The 20,934-nt window shown below is 49.9% G+C and overlaps 1 protein-coding gene across 1 annotated transcript in view; it reads right to left on the bottom strand.

Moving 5' to 3' along the window:
* Nucleotides 1–20,934, bottom strand: part of ABCA13 (ATP binding cassette subfamily A member 13) — a 319,855-nt gene that overhangs the window by 182,384 nt on the left and 116,537 nt on the right. Inside the window, exons 30-32 of the mRNA XM_059397601.1 lie at nucleotides 19,878–19,968; nucleotides 12,279–12,455; nucleotides 10,203–10,509 (exon numbers count right to left, since the gene is read on the bottom strand). Coding sequence (XP_059253584.1) covers nucleotides 10,203–10,509; nucleotides 12,279–12,455; nucleotides 19,878–19,968 — 575 coding nt within the window. The remainder of the gene's footprint in view (nucleotides 1–10,202; nucleotides 10,510–12,278; nucleotides 12,456–19,877; nucleotides 19,969–20,934) is intronic.

Genomic DNA, 20,934 nt, shown 5'->3' with positions numbered 1-20,934 from the left:
GGGAGAAAGGAAGGGAAAAAAGCAGGGATCATCAAGTTACTTTCATACAAGGTAGATTTATGTGTAAAAGGAGGACTCAGAAGACATTTATTAGCCTCTGTACACAACATTCAAATGCCACCAGCACAGGAAAAGGGAGAGAGACAACCAAGTAGGAGGGGGACCATGACTTATCTGCCTTAGTCAAAGACAAATGCAAGGTTGAACTTTAAGGAAAGAGAATTCCTAAAGAACAAAATGAATATAGATCTGATTCTGTATTCCCAAGATAGGAAATTAGAAATTCTTTCCAAGTGCCCATAAATCATTCACCAGAGTAGATTATATATTAGTTGACAGAGAGAAATGCTATTAATTCAAAATGTGGATGTGATCAAGATGTTTCCTGGAGGCAATGTAAAAATTCTCACGTAGCCACAGGAACCGGGAGTTAGTGTACAATTCAGTTTTCAGCTTTGGTCAATTTGATTGAAAAAGAAATGCTAATATGGAGCAGTTTTTTTTTTTTTTAAAGATTTTATTTAAATCTTAAAAAAAGAGACACAGCAAGAGAGGGAACACAAGCAGTGGAGTGAGAAAGGGAGAAGCAGGCTCCTCACCAACCAGGGAGCCCGATGTCGGGCTCGATCCTAGGACCCTGGGATCATGACCTGAGCCAAAGGCAGAGGCTTAATGACTGAGCCACCCAGGCGCCCCTGTGCAATTTCAATCTATTCTTTTTTCTTATTATAAGTGCACTGAGTAACTTCAGAAATTCCTGAGAAATTCCACTTGGAAATTAAAAGAAACTTCACTCAAACAGCTCCTGGGAAAAGACCATCGACACCCGTACTGCAAGAATGCAGACAGAATCCACAAACTCTAAAAATAGTTCCATGAAAATGGAAAAAATAGAACCAGAATATACTGAGGGCACTTGTCACAGGTCTGAATTTTAAAATTGCAGCCCCTGACGGGCTCAGTCGGTGGAGCATGTGACTCTTGATAATGGCGTTGTGAGTTCAAGCCCCATGTCAGGCATAGCATGTACTTAAAATCAATCAAACCATTCATCCACCTGGGCGTGGGGGAAGCATGTCATAGGAGGGATACCCACAAAAGGAGGGAGAAAGGGGAAGACAGGACCCATTGCCTGGCTTCTCCTTTCCAACACCTTAGCGGCAGGGGGAGGTTGGCAGGAAAGCTCCCAGCCTCCACCAACCTCCATATTGGGTGACGGTCTGACGAGGCCCTTTGGCGCTTTCCTTCAGGACCTCCACAAAGGAGGGGACACTGCTATTGGCCTCCCTAGGGTCCTCCTGTCCCCCAACCTACAAGCCTCCTGCAGACAAGAGAACATTTTTTCTCATGGCCACGAATGACAGGCAACTACCATAGCCGACACAAGGCAAGTGCTGGACACACAGTTTTCCAAAGAAGGATGAGCACAGACACTCGACTCCTAGCAAGATGCATGATGTCAGGCATATAAAAGGCACATTACCACAACACATGAAGGAACAGTCCCCAAACAAAACAAAACAAAATACGACCAATGTGTAAAAAGACAGTATGAAGTAGGATTTTTTTTCCATTAGAGTCTCGACTCTTGATAGATAATCATTTGCTTGTAACACTAACAATAAAAAAAGAAACATATTAAAATCCAGGAAGTCAGAACAGGATGTCCACACGCTCCCTACTGTCCAGACAGCATAAACGACACGAGCATGTTCCAGATTCTTCCGTGTATTCATCCCTGCTCTGGATCCCAAGCAAGAGCACTACCAATAAAAGTCTGAAAACATGGGGTTCCTGGGTGGCTCAGCCCTTTAAGTCCTGCCTTCGGCTCAGATCATGATCCGTGGGTCCTGGGATCCAGTCCCAGATTGGACTCCGCTCATGGGGGGACCCTGCTTCTCCCTCGGCCTGCCGTTCCCCCTGGGGGTGCTCTCTCTTGCTCACTGTCTGACAAATAAATAAATAAAATCTTTAAAAAAAAATAAGAAAGGTCTGCCAACAGGAAATCAAACGCTCTCATTGATGTAAGCCTCTTTAAAAGGACAGTCTGATCTTCATAAACATTCATTGTCACCAGCTCTTTTTCTGAAGGTGGCAAATGCTCGATTTACATTCCAATGACCCCTCACTAGGAGTGGGCTCTCTGTGGCCAGCCTCTATTAGCACCATCCAGTGAGTTCAAAGACTGGCAAGTGATAAAGGCATTGCATGGGAGTCACACAGTGGGGAAGGACCACAGAGACATCAGCTTTGGTTTTGTCCCCATCAGCCCAGCCTCTGCACACTGCACACAGTCCAGAGCCCCTGGACTGCATCACAGAGGAATGCGGGACAAAAACCCAGCCAGGCAGCTGCTGGGTAGAAGGACCACCACCTTCTTACCTTCCTGTCCCCTCTCTATTCCCTCTGGCAGAGCCAGGCCAGCAGGCTGAGATCCCATGCCTACCCACCCACGGCCCCCTGCCTTCACCAGCGGCTTTGACCCCTGTGACTGGTGCCTGGGAGGGGAGGGTGGCCGGGAAGGGGGGCTTCTGAGCTGCCCTCCCACCCAGCCTGCTCCAGAGGGACCTACACAGGATGTCTGTGAGTGACAGGAGATTGGATGTCCATTCTTTCGTTTTCTTGTTCCAAGTTTGCTAACTCCTGGGAACGTCAGGGGGAAGGGAAGAAGCCTCCTTGCCTGCACACCTCCAACCTTGGATCTGACCCCGGACCCCAGAAGAACATCCCAGCAGTGAGTACCACCCAGGAGCACGTGGGCTCTCACAGGCCGGTCCTGCCCCCTTTCCAGGTCTGGTCTTCACAAGCACCTCTGTGCAGAGCCCCATAGGCCAGTGAGGAGGAGCGATGGGCAACGGCATCCTCTTTACCAAGAGGACCCCGGCCAGCGTCAGTGACAGATCCCTGGCCCCAGCTCTGTGACCAGCAAGAACCGGACCTGGACTCCAGGGGCAACTTTTCTTTCTTTTTTATCTATCTATCTATCTATCTATCTATCTATCTATTTATTTGACAGACAGAGATCACAAGTAGTCAGAGAGGCAGGCAGAGAGAGGAAGGAAGCAGGCTCCCTGCTGAACACAGAGCTCAATGTGGGGCTTGATCCCAGGACCCTGGGATCATGACCTGAGCAGAAGACAGAAGCTTTAACCCACTGAGCCACCCAGGTGTCCCCCACCCTTTTTAAAAGATTTTATTTATTCATTTGAGAGAGAGTACAAACTGGGGCAGAGGGAGAAGCAGTCCTCCTGCTGAGCTGGGAGCCCAATGCAGGACTCCATTCCAGAACCCTGGGATCATGACCTGAGCCGAAGGCAGAAGTCTAAGAGACTGAGCCCCCCAGGAACCCCCAAATGCAACTTTTGATGCCAGCATCTCATGATTCCACATCTGGGATTTGGAAGGGGATCTCAAATGCTTGAAGGCCGTGCAGCATCAGAAGGCAGGACTGGCTGCCAGGACCCAGCATGTCGAAGAAACAGACTTTGGAAACTGTTAGCTCAGACTATGGGTACAAAACTCCCTCTTCATCAAGCTCACCTATTAAAAGGTCTGAGCCCCAAGCCCAGCTTGGAGGTCAGGGGCTCCCCGACCACCAAGAATCCTCATGTGCTAGCTGGGGTCCTACAATACAACTCAATCCCATCACACACGACCTGAGGTAGCCCCATGTCCCACAGTTAGGGGCTCATCACACAAGAGCACACACAGTCTCCTGATGCCCTTCTGAAACCCAGATTGTTACCAGACAACCTGCAGTGAGAAAGAAAGCCACAGACCCCAGCTGGAGTCACTTGCTTCCCAGTACAGCAAACCAAGACTTCACTATAATTTCAATTTCTCCAGGAGTGAGATCTTAAGTCCATCAATCTAGAATGTTCTAATCTACGTTGATGAGGTAAGGTGTCAAAGAGGTCTTCTCCTCCCAGAGGAAGATGAGGTGATCCACATACTAAGCCCCCAGCCTTCCCCACAGGGAAGGCCACTTTGCCTGAAACAATCCTTTCTTGTCTTGGCTCCTAACTGCTTTACCCCACGTTCCTTCCTAGAAAAACCTATTTGGTGCTGCCCCGGAGTTCCCCTCTGTTTGCCTGAGGGAATGATGCCAGAACAAGAATCACTTCATAGAGCCAACTAGATCTTCCAATATACTCAGCTGAATTTTTTGTAAGAGAGTTAACTCAGGAACGCACTGAAGAGCAGCCTGGGATGAAGTCTGGGGAGGCAGCGCCGGGCTCCCCCAATCCACAGCCCACAGTCCCTGCCTCTCCACCTGCTCCCCAACCTGGAACTCTCCAGCCCCCGTCCCTTGGAGATCTTATGGCAGCTTCACGAGACGGGCAAGGTTGGACTAAGTCATCGGTCATCGGTGATTGATTCAACCTGCTTAGGAGACAATTTGCATTGCTGTCCCCAGGCACAAAACAGACCCAGGCTTCAGGACACCCATACCCTCCTGCTGGTCCCAGAGCTCTTCAGAAAATGGAAGAAAATATAAGTCAGATGTTCACAGATGACAGAGTGAAAGGGTAGCGGAGTGACCAAGGGGGTACGCATGCTCCCACACAAAATGTTTGTAAGCACTGAGTGGCGATGACTAGTTCCCTGAGGGCGTGAAGGGCATTCAGAGAGCAGGAGACCTTGTGGGGAATAACAGGACCCGTGTGAGCCTTACCAGGCTCTCGATGGCTGAACGAGATGTGTGGGAAAATGTGACCCAGTGTTCAGAGGAGCATGACTGTGGCTACTGGTGATGGGGAAGACTGGGGGAAATGGGACACACCATGACCTGGGGTTTGAACAAAACAGCTCTGTGGCCAGCAAGGAGATGGATCCATGGGAGCTTTGAGGGGCACGAGAAAGGATATAAAACTGCATTTCTGGGGGTGCCTGGGAGGTTCCGTCGGTTGAGAGTCTGCCTTCGGCTCAGGTCATGATCCCGAGGTCCTGGGATGGAGCCCCATGTCCTGCTCCTTGCTCAGCAGGGAGCCTGTTTCTCCCTCTGCCACCATTGTTAGGGTTCTCATTTTGCTGAAAACCTTTTTAGGAAGTTGTCTTACTCTCTAACCACCCGGGAATCTCGGGGCTGGAAGGAACCTTAAATTGTATTGCACGTCCTGCTCCCACCCAAGTCTGCCACCCCAGAGGAGCGTTTCCCCGTGTCAGCCCCTCCAAACATCAGCTCCAGGGGCTGCTGGCAGATTATAAAGGAAAGAGACAGATGGAGGGAGGAAGAGGAGGAGGATGGGGGAGTGTAAGGAGGGAGGCATGGAGAAGAGGGGGGTAGGATCCAGGAGGGAGGAGGGAAGATGGAAGGGAGAGGCTTGGAGGAGGGAGGAGAGAGGTGGGGTGGTAGAGATGGAGGAGGTGAAGAGAGAGGGAGGGAGGCGGGGGGTGGGGAGGCGGGGGAGGCGGGGGAGGAGAGTAGGAGGGAAGAAGGAAGAAGGAGGAGATATTCATTATTATTATCTCTTCCCTCCTGCTCAACTATTCCCAACAGATCAGACCCTATACCAAAAACAAATAACATAAAATAATTTAAAACGAGACAAAACCCTCTCTTCTGCTGCCCGATTCCCACCCGCTTCTCCCCCTCCCCCCGCATACAGTGGGCTCCTGGGAGGTCCACACTCAATTCTCCCCCCCTCCTGCCCCCCCCCCCCCCCCCCTCCCCCCCCCCCCCCCCCCCCCCACACACTGGCTACCCTCCCCTCCACGGAGGCAGCTCCTGGAGAGGGCCCTGGGGACCCATCTGCCCCACATGGGAGCCTCACCCACTGGCCCCAGACCACTGCCAAAGCCTATCTCAACCCTCAGACAGTAGTCCAACTCGATGTCTCTCCATCACACCCTCCTCAAATCTGTCACCTCCCTTCTGAAAGCAACCAGAATCTGTCCCTGGGTTAGACCAGGCCACAGTCACGTGGGGAAACACGTCAGCCTGCTAATGATGAAGGCCCGTGCCAGCCTTCATGCCATGAGTCAGATGGCATCACTCCAGCTCAAAACCGTCCAGCGGCCATACACACCCCTCAGCCCACCGGCAGCCGGGATTTCTGTGGGTAGCTTTAGAGTTCCACTCCCACCCTCTCGCTCTTGTGCTCTCTACTGCAGGCCGCCCTTGCCCCAGGGCCCTTGCACTGGCTGCTCCTCTGGTTTAGGGCACTCCCTGTGTTTCTGGGAGAGACGCAATGTGGGGGGGAGTAGGGAAGGCCCTGGGTGGCTCAGTCGGCTGAACATCTAACTCTTGAATCCAGCTCAGGTCATGATCTCAATGTTGTGGGGTTGGGCTCCAGCCTTAGCCAGGAGCTGCTTGGGATTTTCTCTATCCTTCTTCCTCTGTCTCTCCACTCTCTCTCTCTCAAATAAATATATATATATATTTTTAAAGATTGAGAGAGAGAGAGAGAGCAGGCCTGTAAGAGTCACTTGGGCTGAACCCAGGTCAGCGAACCAAGAGGTCATACTTAGCCTAAGTTCCAGCCCACTAGGAATGTACATAAGCTTTAACCGGTCAACCCGGGATTATCTGGTCAGCAGGAGAGCAAGCCCCGGAGAGACCCCTTAGGCTCCCCTTGGGAGGGCAACCTTGCCTGAAACAATGTGTTCTTGGCTAATAATTTCTTTAAAACATTTCTTGCTTTGCCTTTAAAAGCCTTCCCCTTTCTACAGCTACGGGCACGCCTTCGTGTTTGCTGAAAGGGAGATGCCTAACGCCTGATTCATGAATCCCTGAACAAAGTCCATTTGATCTTTAAATTTACTCAGTGGAATCTTTCTTTTTTAACAGATTGAACGTCACCTTCCTGGCAAGGCTGACCTTAACCACATTAATAATTTTCCGGGCACTCCTGGCCACCCTCATTCCTACCAGCCAGGGCTTACCTCCTCCCTGTATTCAACTCAAGCTGCTTCTTGTATGCGTGGACCGCGTCCCTGAGCTCGGCCCAAGAGCAGGGATTCAGCCTGTCCCTTCACTGACTCACCCAGGTCTCAAGACCGATAAATGGTATAGAAATAGAGTTGAGCAAATAAGTCAATTAACGACCACATAATTCGTCAGGCACCAAACATCACAGCAGCCTATGTGTCAGGGTGTTGTGGGGATGGATGAATGACCTGTTTCCAGGTACTTGGAGAAATCGACTTTTTATGATGCTATCTTCTCAGTTGGATCTCGGGAAGACGGCCCTCTGTAAGCCTCTGTCTAGCTAGTGATTATATGCGGACCATGTAATCCGCGAGTAGTAGGGAGCTACTGAAAATTTCACAGGAGTGTGCTCTGTGGTCGAAGCCGGACTTCAGGACCATCCCTCAGAGGGCTGAGTGTCAGGATCTTATAGGATCTCCACGGAGCCTCAGGCTCCTGCTGGTACACCCAGCCCTCAAGAGACAGGCACCTTTGGAAACTATTAATGAAAGAAGGATATAAGGCCATGAGAGCCTCCAAAGCTCGACTCTTTCAGAAAAGGACAGTAGGTCTTCACCTCCTTCAAAGGAGTAGAGTAAGACTTCTGAGAAATAGCACCGTGGGAGCCCAGGGAGGAGATAAGTAAAAATGAGTCCATGACCCAGGATGGTAGCAGGATACACCGGTCAGGCAGCTCAAGACAGAAATGTTTCCACCCATTGGAAAGTGTCCCGCTGTGTATATGTACTTTATGTCATATATTCATATATGTATTAGGATACATTATACACAGATATTTATACAGATGTGTGTGTGTGTGTGTGTGTGTTACTCAGCCATAAAAAAGGATGAGATCTTGCCATTTGCAACAACATGGATGGATCTCAAGGGTATTCGGCTAAGCGAAATAAGTCAGACAAAAAAACAACAAATACCAAATGATTGTGCTTATATGTGGAATCTAAAACAACAACAACAACAAATAAATGAATAAATAAAATAAACAAACAACACTAGCAAGAAAAAAAAAACAGAAAGCGATTTGTAACTACAGAGAAAAACTGGCAGGAGAGGGGAGGGGGATGGGCGAAACAGGTGATGGGCTGGAGACCGACGCACTCCCTGCTGTAAATTAAGTAAGTCCGGGAGATGCCACGCATGGCATGGTCCATAACATGGTCCAGTAGACGGTGACAGACGGCGACACAGAACGTGGGGAGCCACACACAGCTGCGGAACCCCCATGCACGTCAGCCATGCTTCAACAACAGACGGGATCAAGGAAGCCTGTGACCCCGGAATCCCGCCAGGGCACTCAGCTCACTCCAGCCCGAGGCCCGAATGGGCCTCAGTCCAAGAGCTTACCTACCATCAAGGGGTGAAGAGGCACACATTAACGTCCCTCTCCTCCCCCAAAGTCCGCTCACCGAGCACCACGGTCAGCAGGAAAGGAAAGCGGACCACATGGGCCACCTTAGACTCGCCATGAAGCCGTTGGCAGGGTTGGGTGCTGTTCCGTTCTGCCCAGCATACCCCCGGGGAGCCACCCTGGGTGGGGGCGGGCGAGGTAACCCCAGCCTCCTCTGTGCGACAGACCCAAGGGGACCTCCTCTCCCCCCTGCAGGCTCAGGGCTCCTCTCCCACGGTGGAGGTCACTAGCCGGACAGGGGCTTACAGAGGGCCGTCTTCCCAGGATCCAACTGAGAAGACAGCATCACAAAAAGTCGATTTCTCCCAGTACCTGGAAGCAGGTCATTCATCCCCACAACACCCTGGCACATAGGCTGCTGTGATGTTTGGCACCTGACGCTTTGCCAGAAAAAGGCTTTTTCTCAAATTCTGCTCATGAAGCAGCTGCCGCCAAGAAAAATAATGTAGGAGCAGAGAAGCAGTGGCTGAAAATGTTCAAAGCCAAAACGGTCGTCATTTGGAAAGGAAAGAAATGCTTTTATTTTATGAAGAAGGAGGTGAAGGGGCTTCGCAGTGATCTGCACAGTGAGGCGGCCCCTGGGTTAAAATGACACCCTGGTCTCTGTCTTTCTGACCCTCTGGTCTGTCTGCCACACTCTAGTCCCCCAAGAGAGTCACTGTCAGGATGACACAGGCTCCCCTGTGGCACCACCTTTGGTTTCACGAAAATGCACTAGTGAGTTATAGTGTGGAGAGCACGTGCCCAGACAAGGAGGGCATAAGACATCAAGACGCCCATCCTGCCAGCGTGACCCCAGTCCCCCTGCTTCTGTGTGGCAGGTGTCCCACTAAAGGACAGCATCTGCTGCCTGCTCTCCTAACAAACAGATCCCAGGTGGTCCCCCTGATGACCTCCCCTCCGGCCCTTTCCTCCTGTGCTCCCCAGCCTCGTCTGGGCCTGGGGCAAGAGGTTAGAGGAAGAGTATCGCGCAACACTGAGTCCCCCCACTGACCTCAGCCACATGGCTGTCAGGGCGCTGACCACCCGATTGCACCCAGGGGTCCACATCCCAGTCAGACACGGCACCCCACTCCACTTTGTGAGCCCTGCCTGGCCTGCCCCCCACCTTCAAGTGCTGTGGTCCAGCTGCGCTAGCCTGTAACTGACCACCGCTTCTCTCCCGCAGGGACGGCACCTGCCAGGTCACCAATGAACTCCTATGTGTTTGCAGACTGTCCCACACATCCCCAAGGCACAGTCCCCGGCCTCTGGGGATCTCGCTCTTCCCCGCAAGTAGGCCGAATTTTTCTGGATTGGCACAGGAGAGGACGTGACCTTGTCTGTTTCCCTAGCTCAGATGGGGGACATCTGGAGTCCGACACGCGAAACCCTTGTGACTACTGTCCAGACTCACTCTGAAGGGTCTTTAGAGCTACAGATGCCTGGTGTCAAATTCAAAGTCCCACAGGATCCCGTCATCTCAACAATCACTTCTGTGTCTGGATGGCCCTGGGCATCATTAAGTCAATTGGAAGGAATTAGAAGGGGAAATGGACTTTCTTTAAATGTTCTTTGGAGGGCACCTGGGTGGCTCAGTGGGTTAAGCCTTCAGCTCAGGTCATGATCTCGGGGTCCTGGGATCGAGTCCCACATCGGGCTCTCTGCTCAGCAGGGAGCCTGCTTCCCTCTCTCTCTCTCTGCCTGCCTCTCTATCTACTGTGATCTCTGTCAAATAAATAAATAAAATCTTGAAAAAAAAAATGTTCTTTGGAGCGACTACAGAGAAGCTCCAAGACTTCCTCTAGGCAGGGGTCCAAACGCAAAGCGTATCCCTCCATAAAATGGGGGTGTGGGTGAGGTAGATGTGTGGTGTCTACTCACAGGTCCCTGGTGTGGCATGGGTACGGCATGGCCTGTGCCTGCACAGCCGGTTCCACATCCTCCCGCCCGGTATGCACCAGGATGATGGCTCTTTCGATCATGTCTTGCAAAGGGACAAAGATGTAGTTGTACTTGAACCCATCGGCTGGTAGGCTCTGAGGATGAAACTTCCAGGAAGGGTTTTTCACCAAGTCTGTCCTCATGCTGTATAAGATGCTGGTCCGGATAGTGTAGGTGACGTGGGGTGCCAGCCGCAGGGACGGGGCCCCCAAGTTCCTGTCCGCCAGGGAAGTGTTGAATATGACACCTGTCGGCAGAAAAGGGAAAACAGGGGTCATCACACCCTAAGGGCAGGAGTCGAGGGAAGGTGGATGAGCCGTGAGACTCAGCCCAACCCCCTCTTGGGGAACCGACCACGCCCTGGAGAGGCATCGCTGAGTCTCGCTGTCAGGCAGGCAGGCAATGCTATCTATATAAACACCTGCTGTGTGTCCCGGTTATTTGCAACAAAATAGCCTACTAATGTAACAAAATGATTTCTTTTGCATCTTTCCAGAACTTGAAACATGACAGCAGGCTGCTCAGATAATCAGACTTTGCTTTTCTGGGATAGAGATGCATGCGTGAGAATGAGGCACGGAAGGTGCAGTCTTGGGTTGTAGAAGGAGAAGATTAGGGATGGAAGGAACAGCACAGGGACTGTGGTCAACATTATGGTTACAGAAGGTCTCGCGTTGCCTGTGGTAAGCAAGGCAGGACGTAGAGTTGTTACACTGTACTGATGTCATGTGTGTCAGCTAGATTTCGATTTCCGAAAAGGAACCAATGTCTTTGGGGTTATCAATCATTCCTTTTTTTTTTTTTTTTTTTTAAATTTAAATTCAGGGGCACCTGGGTGGCTCAGTGGGTTAAAGCCTCTGCCTTCAGCTCAGGTCATGATCTTAGAGTCCTGGGATCGAGCCCCACATCAGGCTCTCTGCTCAGTGGGGAGTCTGCTTCCCCCTCTCTCTCTGCCTGCCTCTCTGCAAACTTGTGATCTCTGTCTGTCAAATAAATAAATAAAATCTTTTTTAAAAAAATTCAATTAGCCAACATAGAGTACATCATTGTTTTTGGAAATAATGTCCAATGATTCATCTGTTGCATATAAAGATCATTCAAAATGTGAACATAGGGACTCGATTCTGGCACATGAATTCTCTGAATTTCATACACAGTGCCTGTTGGGGGTGGGACGGGACAGTCCTGAGGTTCACATGTGCAAGTCCTAACCCCCAGCAGGTCAGAAGGTGAGCTCCCTTGGAAAGCGTGTCTTCACAGAGATGGTCAACTGAGAAGGAGGTCCTTAGGGTGGGCTCTCACCCAAGGACTGGTGTCCTCCATCAGGGGAAATGTGGACCCAAACACGCACAAAGCCGACATGGTAAGAGACCCAGGAGAAGGCAGCCACTGACAGGCTGAGGTGAGGCTAGAGCGTGCTCCCCTCATGGTCTCAGAAGGGGCCCACACTGCTGACACCTGGATCTCAGACTTCTGGCCAGACCCAAGAGAATAGAGATTTCTGTCGTCGAAGCCATGTGGTCTGTGGTCCTGTCATGGCGGCCCTCAGCAAACTCATACAAACCCAGATTTAAAAAAAAGAATGCAATGTCCATTCAGGATTCGAGAACACATCGTGCATCCTGAACCAATGGGCATCAATGGATGAAGTCGGACTGGCTGTTGTCTCCCCGTTCCCTGCGCACTCAGAACGTCAAGATACTAAGAAAAGAGTCAAAGTGATGTGAGCATAACTTTAACCAGGAAAGATATAATTTTATCGTGTGAGATTTAATGGTAAAATGACACCATAAACTAGTAAAAACAGGTGCCGGGAATGGTGTGGGGCCAAGGATCTGAGACACAGACAGACACAACTCATTGACTCAAGGTGAGTCTTTCTGCCTGGTTTCGTTCTGTCGGGAAAGGAGGTCTTTTTCTGAGTTACTGGCCCACACGTTTGGGGGAAATACGCAAAATGGCAAACCCCCGGGGAGCCGGTGCCAGCAGGAGTGCATTTTCTCACAGAATACTTACTAGCCAAGAAGCTGTTCTGTCGCATAAGCTCACGGGCTTTCGCCTCCAGGCTGGCGACAGACTCCAGTGCCTGGAAACGGTCCAGCACCACGCAGGAGGAGAGGTTCACCAAGATGCGGCCGAGGACACGGATGTGTCCGGCACCTCCATGGGCAAATATCTTGTCCAACTTCCCTCCTGAGGACAGTAAGCGGGACAGGACGTTACAAGTTCACTCAGTCCCGGGGAGGAAAAAATCCCTTCTTGAGTCACACTCTGTTCGTATGCAAGATATGCTACCTATTGGCTGGCTATCAATTCTGCCTTTTGGGTTTTGGTTTGGGGTTTGTTTGGGTTTTTTGTTTGTCTGTTTGTTTTTGTTTTTGTTTTTAATAGGCTCCGAGAAGGTGGGGCTCAGATTCGTGACCCTGAGAGCAAGAGTCTCGGGCTCCACTGACTGAGCCAGCCAGGAGTCCCAACTGTGCTCTCTGAGCACAGTCCTGTGACGCCGTTCCTTACATGAGAATGAAAAGCCGTGGAAGCTCAGCGGGTGAGCCTATGACCCAGGGATGCTGGGCGGTGGGTGACACACAGAAGCAGCCGATCGGAGGCAGGCTTGCGAGCAGCACGGAAGGCCTTGCACACAGAACCCGGCAAAAAAACACGTTACTGTTCCAACCTGGCACTGAGAAATTCCAGAAAACATGCCTTCACCATCACACTGGGCATTTTGTGAAAGTCACTCGCTTTGTCATATTAACTTTGCAGAGACAGTGACCCAGGATCAAGGGGCATTGTCACCACGAAAATCCGATCCTAGTGCACTCTGCCCAGGTTTGTGCCTTTGAAATGGAAATAGACCCGGGGAGTAAAGCGGGCCCATTCTTCAGCACGGAATGTGGAGGAGGATGCGGTATGTGAGCTCTGGCTTCAGGGAAGAGCTGGACCACAGGTCAGAGAGATGTGGGAAAGCCAAACGGCGCAGAAGAACACGAGAACCCTGCCCGGGGAGGGACACGATTCCAGAGGTGTTCAGCATGATGACAGGGAGTGGATAGGGATGATCGTGGGTCGGCGATGTCACAGTATCACCGTGGGCTGGTCGACGATGTCACAGTATCACCGTGGGCTGGGGCAAAGTGTCTGCAGTCCACTGGGGCAGGCCACCCCATCCCTCTGGGCCTCCTTCCTTAAGAGACCCCCAGAGACTAAGTTGCTTCAGACTTCATAAGGAAGAAGGGGTAAATGCACATGGAAACACACTGACATGTTTTTACACACCTACGACACACACAAACACAATGAATCATAGAACCACGTAGACATAAGACAGTCAAGGGGCAGCTCTTAAACACTGTAGTGGCCCTTCCCTCAGCCACTGGACCCACTTCCATAAGGACCATCCCTGAGCAGATTTTCGGGATCCTAGGCCGAGACACCAGGCCTGCTTCCACGGGGCCAGACATTCTCTGCTAAATGGGAGCCCACAGGGGTTTGGTTGAAGGAGAGCCTCTCAGTTTGGACCACATCTGCTGCGGAGACAGAGACACAGCAGGCCTACTATTGGGGAAAAATGTTTGGGGCCTCACGGCCAAGGGTCAGATAGGGTACACACCCCCTGCTCCCTGAGAGGCAGCTGTGTCTGCTCAGCCCTGACACCCTACATTTCTTGCTTAGGGAACAGGGATGATGATAATCTGCCTGGTGATATCTTGCTAAAGATTACATGAAATAATGCCGGTAAGCCTTCGGGCACTGCCGGTGTCCAGAGCAGGCCAAGCATGCGATCAGTGCGTCCTGATACCACAGTTAGGAATATATTAGAGAAGATCGATCCCTGCCAGAGGCACAGACAGAATATGCATCCTTGATCCGATCAGATATCAGCTTATCAGACGCTGGTTCAGAGGATAGCACAGGATCAGAGCGATGCCCAGCCTGGGGAGCAGACTTCCAGATCACCAACCTCCAGCTCCACCCCAACTGAGAAAGAGCGCTAAGCCCCGGTTTGTCTGCTGCAGAAACACAGATGCCAGGCTCTGCACAGCTGCAGAAACACAGATGCCAGGCTCTGCACAGCTGGCTCAGTTCGGCCGATGCAGGGACAGAGCTGAGGCCAGAAACTGTGCAAAAGCATCACGTGACTCTGCTTCAGCAAAGGCTTCTGGGCGAGGCATCATGTTGACTCCGTGACTCCCCGGGACCTGGGATGCCGTGTAAGAAGCATCCACGCACCACATTCTGGAGACGTCATTTACACTGTGAAATGTTGCTGTGAGGGCAGGCGCCCATGCGTGTGCAGCAGCTGTGCCGTCCGCTCTGTGGGGGGGTTCATTCTATTGTTCCCGAGCACGGTGGGTGGGGGCTGAGGTCAGAGGTTTCCGTGTGCAGGGACACACACAGCCATCAAAAGCCACAGCATGAGACACATGGGCTGGGTGGGGGCAGCTTGGGGCACAGGAAGAGTGACACCATACCCACGTAGTAACTGCTACAGGGAGCCCAAGAATGGTAGCAGGGACGTCAGCAGCACACGGCTCTGCACCTGGAGCAGATTCCATGTTTTGCATTGGAAAGTGATTTTTTTTTTTTTAAGATTTTATTTGTATACTTGAGAAATAGAAGAAGAGAGAGGACGTGCACATGAGCAGGGGAGGGGGAACTGAGGGAGGACAAGCATATATAGGAGTTTGATACAGGGCTCGAACCCACGACCCTAAGATCATGACCTGAGCCAAAATCAAGTCAGATGCTTAACGGACTGAGCCACCCAGGCACCCCTTGTGTTGGAAAGTGATTTTGATCTGCAAAGTTTCATCATCTTCGTCTTCCATGGGAGGAAAACCATCTTGCCTGTGTTGTTGTTCTAAGAAGTAAAGTTTGTTCAGTGCCCATGTAAGAAGTGCTCACGCTGACATTAAGAACTGCTGGAGAAGAGAGCCAGGCCCAGTGGTCTCCATTTAACCCTTCAAGATGACGGCAGACAGAACAACTAGAAAGAGGGAGACCAAAGCATGCGTTGTGAGGGGCTCCTGGTATGCCTACTGCTCGCTCTCTTGTGTTGGAGGGACACCCGCAGAGTATGGAATTTTACAGGACGGTTCAAACCAAGGGCGTGTTTACATTGTGAATGACGCATCTCAGAACATGTGCTCTGTAAGCTCACCCACTGGGGTTTAATTCAGAGCCATGGCTGAGGACAGCTCCCGGGCCTTTCCCACCAGAGAGCGTGTTTAGGAAACCGGGAGTATAATCCGGAGTGGCCAGTCCTGCTCCTGCCCAGGCAGGGGAATGGAGACTCGGCCCCACCTGTCACGGACATGGTCTTCTGGCCCCACATGACTGGAGTCAGGCAGCCCATCAACACTCAAGCCGACACAGTAGATGGAGCCGGCAGGCCAGTTCTCAGAACGATGAACAATGGCCTCGTCCCATCAGGGACCTTGGGGTGCATGCAGGTTGCCTCGAGTTAAGACAAACAAGGGGTGCTTGGGGGGCTCAGATGGTTATGTGTCTGCCTTCAGTTCACGGTGTGATCCCGGGGTCCTGGGGTCAAGCCCCGCATCGGGCTCCCTGCTCAGCAGGGTGTCTGCTTCCCCCACTCCCTCTCCCCCTCTCCGCTGTTCCTGCTCTCACTCTCTCAAATAAATACTTTTTTAAAACAAATCTAAAAAGACAAAGGGCCTTAGAGCTTTAGGGCTGCTTGTCCCACCATGCCCCAGCCAAGAATCTGTTTGAAGTCCTGCCGTGGCTGAACACAGCCTCCAGCCTCTGTCTCCAGGGACCCTAATCAGAGCGCACTCACAGCCCTGCAGGCAGCTGAGCAGAAGGCAGAGCCCATGGCTTCTCCCGTCGGCAGAGCAGGGGGCTCAGCGCACACTCTGCCCCATTCAGTTCCCCACACCATGAGCTGTGCAGGCTCTGGTCCTGTCCTGATGGCCTGGTTCATAGCCCCATCTCCTAGGGAATAAAATATGCTGTCTCGACCACCCAGGAAGCCAGGCCAGGGACTCAGACAAGGAGGAGCCCTTTCGAAAGCTTCAGGTGGGCAGGGAACTGAGCCGGCAAACTCCTGCACCCCAATCCCAGAGAGGAAACGCTGTTTTACCTGAAAACAGAACATAATAGCAGGCCTCACCCGCCACGGACACTACCAGCAGACTCACCCAGCAGCCCCAAACTAAGCCGACGGAAGAAAATATAAATATCTAACATGTTAGCAATAAAAGACAAAACACAGCCTCAAACTGTATAAACCCTACATTGACAGAACATAAGGACAAACAGACAAGTCCACATTCCGAATGGGAAGTTTCACACACACCTGTGAATAACAGATAGAATGATTCTACAAAAAAACAGTAAGGGGGCACCTGGGGAGCTCAGTCAGTTAAGCACCAGCTCAGGTCATGATCTCAGGGTCCTGGCATCCAGCCCTGTGTCATGCCCCTTGCTTGGCAGGGAGCCTGCTTCTCCCCCTGCCTGCTGCCCCCTCTGCTTGTGCTCTCTCCACCATGTTCCTAACAAACAAATAAATAAAATCTTAAAAAGTAAATAAATAAATGGAAAATCACAGATATTTAGAAAATAAGCTATAAACTTTCAAACAACCCAAGGATCAGAAAAGCACACTACAGTGAATGCTAATGAAAACAGAACACATCAAAACCTATGAGAGGCAATGAGGCAATGTCTAGAGGCAAGCGTGTCATCATAAGTATGTGTGTACACACACACACAAAGAAAGAAAAAGAAGGTGGAAATCACAGATCTAAATCTCTCTCTCTCAGGAAGTTACCAAAAGAAAAAAAAGAAAAAAGGTGACAAACCAAAGAGTGTGAAAGGACAGAACCAGAAACAAAACACAAAAACATGCAAAAAAACCCAGAAGTCAATGAAATAGAAAATAAACACAATTATCACTAAAGCCAAACATTTGTTTTATTAAAAAAAAAAAAACTAACAACATTTATTACCCTCTGACAAGACTGATCAAAAAAATAAAAGTATGAAGAGGGAGAGAGAGAGAGGAACACAAATCAAAATGTATCTGTGAAATTGGGAATATTCCCACATACCCTTCAGATGTAACAGTGAATTTATACAGTAAAATTGCTCAGGAAATGCTTCTCCCATGCACCCTCTTGCAGACTGACATTTTAAGATATCAACCAGCGAAACAGGATCATAAAACAAGAGTGGGGAGGCTGAAGAGTCCAGGAGACTCGGTCTCCCACCTGGGAGAACAGAGCAGGCAATTCCTGGGAGCACTCAGGGGCACCCGCCAGCCCCAGGGGCAGGAAGGCAAGCCAGCAGGTGTCTGTCCACACAGATGGAGGGAACCCGTCCCCCCGCCCCCCAGAAGGGTGGCACATTGGCATGGAGGGCAGGGGACTTGGGGAGCCAAAGAACAGAAAGCCTAGGAAGAGGGAAACATTGTGAGAAAGGAAACATCATTATAACCTGCAGCCTAATTCTGCACAGAACTGTATTCATCTGGTCGTGATGTGGCTATAAGGAAAACGATCACATCACCGCAGGGGAGCGATGGGGCCAGGAGGAAGAAGCAAGGCTGTATCTCTCCCAGCGGGGGAAATGGATTAACTGCTATGTAAAGATAGAACTATACGTAATGTATCAGGCCATGATACAAAGATACAATCCACAGAAACAGCTAAATAAGTTTAAAGTAGGTTGTGCTAGGGGCTGGATGTGGTAGGGGGCTGGACAGGAGACTTTTAGGAACAAGAAGTCCTGAAAGACATGAAGAATCTTTGCAACAGAATCCAATTCTTTATTTTTTTAAAGATGTTATTTATTTTATTTTTAGAGAAAGAGAGAAACAGCACCACCAGGAGGGTCAGAGGGAGAGAGAGAAGCCCAAGCAGAACCCCCGCTGAGCAAGGAACCCAATGCAGGGCTCCATCCAAAACCCCTGAGGTCATGACCTGAGACAAAACCAAGAGTCAGATGCTTAACCAACTGTACCACGCAGGAACCGCCAGCATCCATTTATGAGCTGTTTGCAGAATACTGTAAACAGTGTGATCATTTTTGTGAAAATACACATACCCGCGCTCGCATGAGCCGTGCAAATCTGTCTGAAAAATTAGCCCCAGGCTACCTCTGATGATGAGATTATGCATAGATTTTTTTTTTTTTTGGTTTCTTTGTATTCCTAATATTTCTACAACAGGCATAAATTGCTTTTGTAACAATCCAACAGTTACCTTTAAAAAGTTAAGGAATAAAATCAAGAGCCTGACTGGACAAACCTTCTGTGAAATTGCTACAAATTACTTGCAAATGCTCCTTTTTTGGCCACAGGCTCCAGATGCTGGTTCTAATGCAGAGAAATAGATGATCTCTCTAACAATTTTATTTTTTTGTTGTTTTATTTATTCATTTTTTATGCAATCTCCACACCCAACGTAGGACTCGAACTCATGACCCCAAGATCAAGACTGGCAAGCTCTTCCAATGGATCCAGCCTGTGATTTTAAAAGGATGCATGGAGTAAGGTGATCAAATTCTCTACCTACAGAGTTACAGAAAGAATCTTTGTAAAACATACAGAAGTACTTTTAATTACTTGAAAAATGACTTAAGGCAGTGACATTTATTTTCAAGTATCATTAACCTGGGGTACCCTGCTGGATCAGTCAGTTAAGGGACGCACTCAGGTCTTGATCTCAGTGTTGTGAGTTCTAGACCCACATTGGGTTCTGCACTGGGCATGTAGCCTGCTTAAGAAATAAAATAAAAGGGAAATAATTTAAATTCATTACCTTTTCTATGGGAGTAAATTCACCATGTCTGTGTTTTTCAGAAGAGGGAAGTATGGTGCCTCTCGCAATGCCTAGCCCTCTGCCCCACACCACAGGTGGCCACCAGCCCCTTCCCGGGCACAGGCAGCACCAGAAGCCAGAGACTCCCTCCCTTCCCTCAGGGGACCACCCAGCAGAGCAGGGCTCCTGAGATCCTGCCTGTGATGCTCCTGACAAAACCCAATGTTGCCACCGCATCACTGTTCCTAACATGGCCATCTGTGCCCTGGGCTGTAGTGAGCAGGGGCTCCAGATCCTGACACAGGACCCAGCTCTCTTAGTGAATGGTTGTTCAATATCTAAATGAACTCATGCATTAACTAGGGAGACGCAATACAACCACTGGTGGGCTGATAGAACTTTTTAACCTGAGCTCCAAATTTTCAAGTCAATGTATCTGCTTTCAACCAACTATTAACTCAGAAACACTCATTTGTTTCAAAAACTCATTAATTGTTTTAAGTCTCATTAATTCTTGCATTCACATCAGAGGCCTTCCTTTTTGACCACTTTCCTTGCTACTCAAGCCCTGACTCCATAAATCAGAAAACTTCAGGTAGGAGGAACCTCGGAGGAAGAGCAACCTGTCAGTGTCACCCAGAACCTTGGAGGTGGAAGGATGAGGGCGCCAGTGGCGGGCCATTGGGTAAGTGGACTGTGCCACGCCCACCCATGTAGTGGACACGCCCGCTAATTTACATGGATACGCCCACATACAAGACACACCCACTCACCTAAAGGACACACCCATGGACACGCCCACCACTTATACTCACACACCCCACCTACTTACCATAAATCTGGAGCTTTTCCGTCAGTTTATCAACATCAATGTGCAATTGGCTCTCTATAAAGTTTCTTATAAACTTGTTCCTCAGGGCTTCCTAAGGAAAATAACACAGCGTAAATAAAAATAATCTCATTTCCTCTTACTAAATGATTCTTCTTAGATTTATTTGAAGTTTCATCATACAAGAAAAAGACACGTAAAATGAATCTTGGTCAAAGAGGTTCCAAAAATCATGGTAAATGACAGGATAACTGTTGATTAGGACCCCACCATGAAAAACAAGAGTATTGACCCTGACAATTCAGACTGTCATCAAAATTATGCACGGCCACTGAAAACAAAGAATGAAGTAAGAGTTGACTTTTCAGGAGAATTTTCTAACAAGAGGAGAGGGTGATTCTTTATAGAAGCTCATTTACAGGGTGCCTACCTAGCTGGCTCCGTCAGTAGAGCATATGACTGTTGCTCTTCTGGTCATGAGTTCAAGCCCCATGTTGGGCATGGAGCCTACTTTAAATGAAATAAAATAATCCTTAAGGCTCTCTCTGTCCCTCCCTCCTGCTCACACACCCATGGGCACGCACACGCTTTCTCTCTAAAAACAAACAAACAAATATTAAACTAAAGAGATAGCTTTTTTAAAAGCTCTTTTCCAGTGTGTTTTCCACATGCCAGTTGTAGAGACAGGGTCCCTCACAAGAAACCACTGTGGAAGGCTTTCTGTATTTCCTGAACCTTTTTTGGCCATCAAATGTCATCTTCGGAAGAAACTCACAGATCATGATCCACGTGATCCCTCTTTCATACTGATGGCTCCAAATCTTCTTCGCCAATGTTTTCACTAAGGAGGGCTCCCCAAGGAGCTTGGAATGAAAGCCTGCCTCCTGATCGATGCCCCTGGCAACGGCCAACAGCCCACTGAGACCGAGGGGGACACTCTGAGGTCGTGAGGCCAGAGCCAGGACTTAGCAAGGAGGGGGCTGGCAGAACGGGGACTGATTCTGGAACTTGTCCATTCCCTAGAGAATACTGACACATGACCTGACTCTGTGTGAGCACA

This window comes from Mustela nigripes, chromosome 4, assembly GCF_022355385.1.
Source record: "Mustela nigripes isolate SB6536 chromosome 4, MUSNIG.SB6536, whole genome shotgun sequence".
NCBI lineage: Eukaryota > Metazoa > Chordata > Mammalia > Carnivora > Mustelidae > Mustela > Mustela nigripes.
This window is presented reverse-complemented; position numbering and strand designations above follow the sequence as displayed.